The following is a 9734-nucleotide window of genomic DNA, read 5'->3' as shown; positions in this document are numbered from 1 at the left end:
TCTTACACATTTTATCAAACACATTGCATGCATACAACACAACTTACAAACAATTACACATTTTATCAAACACATTTCCTTACTACAAATTTACAAAACAAATTCATTCCAATCACAACAAAATACCCAGAATTGGAATCGGGTTCAGAATCGGATTAAGCAATTTATGAGTAACGGAATACATAAAATTAAATTAAGCAATTTAATTTTAGGGCTCGAAATCGGGTTCTCACCGCAAGCTGAAGCTCGGATTGAAGTCGCGCATTATAGAGGAGCAAAGACTCACGGTGGCAACAGAGAGGGAACGAGGCGGCGAGGTGGAGGTTCATTGGTTCAGCCATTCAAACTTCAGACGTGAGACTTGAGAGAGATAGGGGAAGAATGAAGAAGGAAGAATGGAGAAGGGAAGGGAAGGGAAGGGGGGTCTTGCGTTTTGGACCCCCTAATGATGAAACGACGCTGGAATGACGTCGTTTGATTTTTTTTTTTTTAAAAAATCGAAGTCCGAGTCGGAGTCGGCTTCTTATTCGGAGCCATTCTGCACTTCGACTCCGTTTTCCGACCACTTTGACTCCGATGGAGTTGGAATCGAATCAGATATCGGGCAGAATCGGAAATCTCAGAATTTTGCATAGCCCTAATTGTAATGATGCCCAAACTGTCATTGTGGGCTATTTGACTGCATCATTGTGGCTCGAATTACAATCGTGGGTTAGAAATGACTCTTTCATCCGTTCCGGGCGGTTATGCAAATATAGGCATTAACAGTGGTTTAATAAAAAAGTATAACATTCGCATATTGACAATGAAATGAATATTCGCAGCCTATATAATTTTTGAAGCTCTATGACCTTATATTAGTTTTCTTTCCTCTATAACTAATCTTATATTAGAACTAGTAATCGACAAAAAGATTGCATTCAGATTATCTCGCGATGAATCAAAGATTCAAGAGAGGATAAGGTTAAGGCCAAAGTGTCTCCAGAATGCCCTCTCTCCTCCCCCTTTGGAATTCCCCTGCAATACTACTTTAATCCCGACAGAGCTTGACAATGGGATTAGCTTCGGTTATCCACCCCGGCATGCCATGTATTTCGCCGCCTTCCAATTGCTCTCGGCTTCAACTTACTCACCACCATATTTTCAGTTTGCGCACAGGTTCCTCTCTCTCTCTCTCTCTCTCTCTCTCCCTCTCCGTTTAGATATAAAATATTAATCAACAACAATCTTAGTTATGGTGTCGCTTTGAAATTGGATTGGCAGTTGGTCATGGTCGTCGAGCTGAATATTTTCCAATTGCCTGCTCCAGAGGAACCGAGCAGGAGGATCATTTCTCTCCCTCAGGTGAATTTTGTGTGTGCATGCTTATGAAAAAAAATTATTTTGTAATTAACATTTGACATAATTCTGTTGAGCAAACTAGGGAACTAATTGCAATTAACGTTAAATTGAACCAATGCAGTTCTACCCTCGTCCAAACTTTTGACATTGATCTGTGATTTTCTGACAATATTCCGTCACAAATCTGTGATTCTTGGACTATTAGCTGCTAGGTTTTTTGTTACTTCAAAGCATTTATGATGGGCACCAAACCCTGGCTCATGGTTTAGTCGACTTTACTGGCATAGATTTCTTGCTGTATATGTAGATATCCATGTACGCACTATGTACACACTTTCATGATGCTATGGATTCATGGGCCAGCCTGCCTCTATTTCTTCAATGTCCTCTAAGGCTATAATGAATATTTGTAATTTCTGCTGATTTGCTTCAAGTCTTATCCGCTTTAGAATGTCCAGCATTAGTGATTCAATTTGATCAGTATCACCATCTATTGTATATGCCAAGGCTTTTCTGATTATTGCTCTCACCTGTGAGATGTATCACATTTCATGAAGCTGTATTATAATTGAGTTTAAAGAACTATTCATAAAAAATTGATATTAAAAGAACTGGTGTAATGTATCTGCAGAAAGCAAGAGAATCAGTTCTCAGTCATACGATGAGATTATCAATGCTGATCCCTATAACACTCCAGATGCGATCAATAATCTAGAAAAATCTCAGGGGCGTGAAACTTATGCGTCTTCTGTTAGAAATGTTGCCTTTTGGGTGAGCTCCCTTTGAGCATGCTTTGACTTGTATACTTGAATATATTATTTCTATCATTATCTATACCGGTTCATTTTAGTCATAAAATCTTATAGGTGTGCACTGCGGTGGCATTTGGCATTGGATTAGGTTTGAAAGATGGACTTGGCAAGGCATCAGAGTTTTTTGCTGGGTATGCTGAAATTTGGCATTGTCAATGCCTTTCAACCCCGAATAGAAAGTCCAATATAGAGCTAATACTTGTATACAATAAAGATAATACTTGTGTGTGTTTTATCATTGCAGTGGGTGAATCCATCTAAGTAATTGATATTGCCGAAGCAAAGATCTACACTTTTACAGCTCTCACAGTGTGCACAAGCACTATAATGACTCGCATGCTTTAGATAATTCATACGACTTATCCAAGACTATTGCTTGTGGTTTGTGCAACACTAAGTGTAACTCTTGGAAACAAATTTTAAACTTGAAAGGATAATATTACAAAGTTCTGTACATTAATGATTTTAATTGCTAATGGAACATAAATGAGAAGGGCATGTGGATTGTAATACTCATATACTTCAAAGCCTAAGCATGCGATTAGTATGTGCTCCGTTTTTTGGTTTGTTTCATTGAAAATCCTCCCTCCTTGTGTCTATTTTTTATTGGAGTGCTAGGCAAGTGTTACAAACTCCAATTTAAACAATAGACAGCAATGCATCTTGCACCTCTTGAGGTGGGATGTCTTTTGACATATCTGAGGTGGAGAAGATGGTCAGAAGCATGGCTTGACGAATGCAATGATCGTGGTGTAAACTGAAAATAATTCTTTACTTGGATGATTTCTTCCCAATGACCAATGTGGGCTATTTGCAGGTATATATTGGAGCAAAGTTTGTCAGTGGACAATCTTTTTGTCTTTGTTCTGATTTTTAAGTACTTCAAAGTGCCCGTTATGTATCAGGTGAAACATGAACCTTCTGTCCATTTAATGAATATTATATAGCCTGATTCCTTTGGTCCTCAGATTTATATAAAGGTTTTTCATATCATCTTTACATTAATTCCTTGTAACGGGAAGCTTTTTTTTTTCCCGGAGATATAGAATCGTGTACTTTCATATGGTATTGCTGGTGCAGTCGTCTTTCGTTTGACATTGATTCTTCTTGGAGCAGCCACTCTTCAGGTTAGTTTCTGGTGGTGCATGTTTTTTGTGCGCACTTAAACGTTTATTTTTGTGAGCAGCCTTTCTTGTTTTACATGCTCATTCTGAAAATTTTTTCACGTGTTGTTTTAGAGGTTTGAGGCAGTGAACCTGCTACTGGCTGCAATACTCCTATTCTCGTCATTTAAGGTTAAATTTCTCTTCTTAAATGATCTACCAATTGTTAGCGCAGTTTATCCATTTTCTAATGCTCCCCCACTCCACCACCCAAGAAAAAAAAAGAGTATGAGAATTTATTAGTTTTCCCTGTTCTCGTCAGTACAGGATGAAATAAAGAATGCGAAGAGGGTAATATTGTGTCGTCAAGTTCCCATACTTGGCCAGAAAGTCAACAATGTATTTTCTCATGAATTTCCACATCATTGACCTGCAATCATTGACCTAAGTTTCATGTAGGTGTGGTAACAGTGCTGCATTAGAAACCAAACAAATAAGCCACAATCACCCACTTGTATGCTAAACAAGAAGGAAAAGAGGAAAAATAGGAAAAAGAAAAAGAAACACAGCTGCATTACAAACTCTGATTTTTTAGGCTCTTGAATCTGTTTTGTGATAGTCCCTTGTTCATATTCCTGAAAAATCTCTTACCGGGTTGTTGTCTTTTATGCTATTCCTTTGGATCTAATGCCTAGTTACTTATAATTTTTGTCATCCTTATAGCTATTTTCCAGTGAAGAAGGTGACACTGACATATCTGACAACTTTGTGGTGAAGACATGCCAAAGATTTATACCCGTCACAAGTAATCTCACGCCGTGTACTTGTTTCTTAGTTAGAATTGCTATTTCAGTTTTATGTATGTTTTGCAAAGCCTGTATCAAAATCCTCTGATTTTTGGGCAGAGCAGCAGCCATGCCTCGAAAGCACATCCAGTAAAACTTTGAAGACTGGTGTAATCTCCTTTGCTTTGCCTCACACTTCAGAAAAAGTAAAAAACTATGGATTAAGTAAGAAAAGGTACATAAGTAGTGAGAAAAAAAATTGATTACGGGAATGGAAGGTTAGGCCGACTACTTAGTTCAGTATAGCTTGCACCTTAAAAACTTTATTCCTACCTCCTCCATATATACTTCAATAAGTTTGGTTCCTCCATCACGTAATTTTCAGAGTATATATAGGAACAACAGTTCAATAAGTCTCTTTGAGGTGATCTTAAAGTAATCTAATTGATTATTTCTTGTCACAAAATTTTCACCACTAAATTTATATAGCCACCTACATATTAGAGATTGAACACACAACGTTTGTAGTGAACAGTTTTTCTTCTATCCTGTTTCTGGGACTCCTTTCACTATGGACCATGGCATTGGTGCAGGAATGATCAGTGCTCTATCTTAGTAGATTATAACAGTATTCATGATGGAATCACTGTCTTGATGGATTTATAATGTATTTAGATGCATGCTTATAGCTGAATCACTCCGCTAAACTGATCTTTCTAGTCTGAAATCTCACCCTTTTTTAATTATTGCAGCTAATTATGACAGTGATCGATTTATAACTGTTCAGGATGATGTCTGGAAAGTAAGTCGATGAATCCTGTTAATTGTTTGAAATTTTAGTCCTTTGTAATACTATATTGAATCATAGTCAGCATGACGAACATATGAATGTGTGAGAAACCTGCATAAAAGAGTTAGACTTATCTCTTTTTTTTTTTTTTTTTTTTTTTTTTTTCTTATAAAAAAAAAAAACCCCTTATCTCTGGATCAACATGTGGCTTGTCTCCCAAAGATTTGAAGTTCATTTACTGTATTAAATTAATTTGTACTTGGATTTCTAATAGGTGTCAAACATTTTGGGCAGGCCACACCTTTGCTTCTCACAGTGGCAGTTATTGAGCTCAGTGACATAGCATTTGCGGTAGATATCCCTCATCCCTCAATCATTCCAGGCATACATATGCTTTTCTCTTTGGCCTTTACTAGTCTATGTTGTTAAAAGAATTTTGATGACTGCTTCATTTTCTTTAGGTTGACTCAATACCTGCAGTTTTTGGTGTTACGCGGGACCCTTTCATAGTTTTTAGTTCTAATCTCTTTGCCATCTTAGGTAATTCTTTTCACAGAAGTGCAATATCTGGACTGATTGTTCCTGGTTAATTGAGTTTTTATATATTTCAAAATTGCATGTGATATGTCCTTGTGCTTATTCTTTTTCGTATGATAGTACGATCAGAGCATGTTTTGGCTTTGAAACCTTTGATGATAAGAACTATAGTAGGTGTGGCTATCAATCATGGTATCCTGTTTACTTGGCTTTGGCATTCTGATTTTCTGTTTCACTGTACAATATTAAGGTAAAAGTGTTTGTTTTAGACTTATCTCACAAAAAAGCACTCAAGATAGTGTCCTTTTTTTGTACCATTTTACCTGAATTTAATGTGTCAAAGATGTATTTGGATTGAGATTTGGAGTTTAGCTATAAATGAAACATTATGTTTTTGTATCCGAACATAATTAAATGACCTAACATTGCTGTCTGATATAGGTTGTATGTATTTCATTAGCTGATTGCTCAACATAATCGAGTTCCTACTAAACATACCTAGTTGGTCATATTTTCTGCCGCTGTAGGTTTGAGATGTATTTGGATTGAGATTTGGAGTTTAGCTATAAATGCATTATGTTTTTGTATCCGAACATAATTAAATGACCTAACATTGCTGTCTGATATAGGTTGTATGTATTTTATTAGCTGATTGCTCAACATAATCGAGTTCCTACTAAACATACCTAGTTGGTCATATTTTCTGCCGCTGTAGGTTTGAGGTCACTATACACTCTTATTTCAGAAGGCATGTCAGATTTGGAGTATTTACAGGTAAAATTTACTCGCTCTTGGTGACTTTAAATGCGTGATATCTTGTCAAATATTTACCAAAGTCATGCCAAAATGAGGATGAGGTTCAGAATCATGCCAAAAGGAGTATTCTGACTCCCAGTTATGACACTTACAACCATCATTCATCCTCCTTTTTTGGGAATGTGGGATGCACCCGAGCCCAAAGTCTTTTTAGGTTAGTTTTAGTTGAATAGATAGAATGGTTTAGCCATTTCATATCATATGGTCCTAGCTGAGTTTAATTTAATATGCACTTAAGAATCAAATAGGATTTATACAGGGGGAAATTACTATGATGGCTAGGGTTTTCTTACATAGGAATCTTCCATGCATGGGTTGTGTTCAATGTGCACGTGAAAAAGAGTAGCCAGCTTGAATCTTATCTCTTTGGGCAGTCGGTGTATGGGGCATTTAATCAAACAGCCCATCCTTGTGTTTGCTGCTAGACATGGGAAGGATGAGCTGCTGTGGGGTGTTAACACTGAGAACCGACATTTTCATTTTTGTTGTGCAAAATGTTGGTGTTAAATTTCAAATATGTTGGATTACTCTCATTTTCAATATCTATTTGCAATGTCATAGACCTTATGCTTTGTGTTGATATGCTCAAATTTGTACTGATGGAAGTCGGCATTCCCTCATTCCTTTATATCAGCCATCCATTGGTGTTGTCCTGGGCTTTGTTGGGTGCAAGATGATCCTGGATTTTTTTGGTGGGTATTTACTAAAGCGATTACCTCATTTTTCATGCAATCTCATACTATATGTATTTCTCAATCCGAACATTAACGTTTTTGCAACTCTTCCTGTAGGATTCCATATTTCAACTGAGGCATCTCTTGGTTTTGTATTCACTAGTCTTAGTGTCGGAGTACTGTTAAGTTTAATGAATAAGTCTGATTAATTAAAGAAATACAGGCGCAGAGGCAGGTAAAAACTACTATTTTATTTATTTGTTGTAAGTATTGCCCAACCAATGATAATAAAGTTCCCGTTAAATTGAAGGTATGACAAACCAGCATACTCATGAAATGGAAACCCCGGAACAGAGGCAAAGCCAAAGGTAGCATAGCTTGTTCTAGTTCCAATTGATCTAGTTTGAGCTTTATCATTTTCCTATTGAAGATTCGTTTTATCAAGTTCAGTTATTTATCTAAGGCTCAAGGGCAAAAGAATCCATCCAACCATGAAACTTATTTGTGAATCTAACATTTTCTGAAAGAATCGGAGGCACATGGAGCTATGGGGAATGATACTTACAGAGAAGGGTAAACTCCTGCCATAGGAAGTAAAAGTAGAATTAATACATTGAATTCAAAAGCATCAAACCTCTCTTGTTCGGAAGAATCGAAACATATCGAAATGGTACCGACCAAACTCAATAATAGAGGGATTTGACAGAAATATGTAAAATTGTCTCTCCTAAAAAGATTGTTCCAAAATAAGGCTCTATTTGGATAGTAAGATGAGATGAAATGGTTTTAGATGGAAGTTAAAAGTTAAATAAAATTGTAACACACCTGATAGGTAGTGTCTGGATAATTAGAAAGTATGAGAGAAAATGTAAAGAAAATGGTCAGATTCGAGGTTGACCTAACCTCCAAGAAAAAGAAATAAAAGAGAATAAGAAAACATTTTCATTAATGATTCTGGGTTGATATAAAAGAGAATAAGAAAGCATTTTCATTAATGATTCTGGATAATCAATCCTAAAGCTCTTGGCTCTTACATAAAGGAGATGACCCCTATATGGGCCCAAACTAACACACTAAAAGCATATAAGAAAATCAAACTAAGGCCCAAGGCCCATTAACTCTAATGTAGTCCAAATAACATGTAACATTAAAGTAAATGAAGATAAACTGGCCCAAGGCCCATGGCCCATGTTATTCTATCAATAGACTATGACAAACCATCCCCCATAGAAGCACCTTGTCCACAAGGTGCGGGTAAGTTTTCCTTGATTGAAAACTTAACTTATCGCTCCTTCAGTTTCTTGACAGCCTCAACTTCGTCCTTCATATTACAAGTTGACTCAAAAGGTGGTAACACAAAGGTCATTCATCTAATAGTTAGTCCTTTTCCTCTACCAAACGGCACTAGGAGGGGCTGAGTTATCAGATTCTTATCCCTAAAATTCTCAGCAAGGAGGTAAGTATTAGTGTGGAAGTCATCTCCACCAATAACATGAAGCCCATCCAAATCAAGCTTCAATGTTATTTCTTCAACTTGCTCAATCTGTACCTTCCCATTACCCTCACTGGCCGATGCAAGCTCATACCAGTTTTTGATTGACTGGTCATCCACAGATGGGGCTGGATCCTTTTCCTGAAAAATGGTTTTCACAAATTTGGCCTTCCAAAGAGTAATGACACCCACCAAGATTTGTGAGTCAACACAGAGCTTTTCGAAAAACTGAAGCACAATCATCTTCTTCCATCCATTCTTGGTCAAAAATTCACACAAGTAACTAGAGCCAGATCCTCCCACTGTCGTTGGATGCTCAAGTATTGTTCCACCAAGGAAAACTTTATAAATCTTACAATTCAAAACATCACGGTCAGTAGTAAGAATATGAACACAAGTTCGTTTGATGCCATGCTTGCTACCTCCCTTGAGGAATAATAGCAGCTGATCAAGCTTGGGGTAACCCGAAGCAAAAGCAATAACAACGTGTTGCACTGGCTGAGGCAGAGAAGCTAGTACAGCCGGATCAATTTCCAAATTAACAACACCATTCCAGGGCACAATTTCATATAGAATGTCACCACAGTGAACTCCAATCACTGTAGCCTTATACTGACTACTTTTATAGAGAATTTCATAGAGACAATTCTCTATTAGTCCATCTAATGTGCTGCAAGCCAATTGCCTTCCATCTGGACGATAAACCAACGGAAGAACATCGTGTGTATGATGAAATGTCTCAACAGCACGCCTCCCTTTGAAAACATCCCACAACCGAACAATTATGTCCCAAGATGAATCCCAAGATGAAGAAGCTAAAATTGCATTTGTAGGAGAAAACATCAATCCATTAACATGTCCTTCACCACTAAGAACATCCAACAAATGACCCGTCTTCATTGACCAAACAAAGATCTCAAAAGAATCTAGAGTTCCAGCACAGATCACTTCACTACTTTGAACAGTCGCTAGAGAAACAAATTGCCGAGATGAAGGGGTAGTGAATATCCTATCGAGCAACTCCCCCCCAGCGCACAACTCCATAACCAAGTGAATGAACACCGACTGAGTCAGTGTCTTCACGAAAGACACCTCTTGTGCTTCAGACTGATTAATCCCTTCACTCTGAGGGTGCACCCAAGGAAATCAAAGATGAGGAGGCTGTGAACCCTGAAGGATGGCTGGACGATGAGCCTTGAGATTTTTCTTTTCTACAATGGTGAGCTTTAGCACTTCACTGTGGGCCACGTTTTTGCGGAGGAACAAACCACCAATACTAACGCCAAGGTGCCAAGTGATACCATGGCTAACAGCCACCACAATCGCCACCCCACCCCTTCCTCTATCAAAAGGCTCTAAAACACCCATTAACGACCATACCTTA

At 37.6% G+C, this 9734-nt stretch overlaps 1 protein-coding gene across 6 annotated transcripts; it reads left to right on the top strand.

The window, feature by feature from the left end:
• The first annotated feature begins 865 nt into the window (after positions 1 to 865).
• On the top strand, positions 866 to 7429 carry LOC121266931 (thylakoid membrane protein TERC, chloroplastic). 6 transcript variants are annotated; one of them, XR_005940942.1, is made up of 16 exons: positions 868 to 1158; positions 1264 to 1344; positions 1973 to 2112; positions 2208 to 2284; positions 2971 to 3058; positions 3200 to 3280; positions 3392 to 3448; positions 3980 to 4061; positions 4794 to 4843; positions 5126 to 5182; positions 5293 to 5371; positions 5543 to 5618; positions 6084 to 6142; positions 6819 to 6876; positions 6976 to 7089; positions 7169 to 7429. XR_005940942.1 is itself a non-coding variant. In XM_041170787.1 (15 exons), the coding sequence occupies exons 1-14, from the start codon at positions 1053 to 1055 to the stop codon at positions 6859 to 6861; spliced, it is 1104 nt and encodes a 367-aa protein (XP_041026721.1). In that variant the 5' UTR covers positions 866 to 1052; the 3' UTR covers positions 6862 to 6876; positions 6976 to 7099. The 6 variants fall into 6 exon arrangements, 3 of the variants coding, with proteins under 3 accessions (XP_041026721.1, XP_041026719.1, XP_041026718.1); XR_005940941.1 differs by having other exon boundaries at positions 6976 to 7093; XM_041170787.1 differs by lacking the exon at positions 7169 to 7429 and having other exon boundaries at positions 866 to 1158; positions 6791 to 6876; positions 6976 to 7099.
• The last annotated feature ends 2305 nt before the right edge of the window (positions 7430 to 9734 follow it).

Source organism: Juglans microcarpa x Juglans regia, chromosome 5S, assembly GCF_004785595.1.
Source record: "Juglans microcarpa x Juglans regia isolate MS1-56 chromosome 5S, Jm3101_v1.0, whole genome shotgun sequence".
NCBI classification, from domain to species: Eukaryota; Viridiplantae; Streptophyta; class Magnoliopsida; order Fagales; family Juglandaceae; genus Juglans; species Juglans microcarpa x Juglans regia.
The sequence above is the reverse complement of the archived record's forward strand: the minus strand, read 5'-3'. Positions and strand labels throughout refer to the sequence as shown.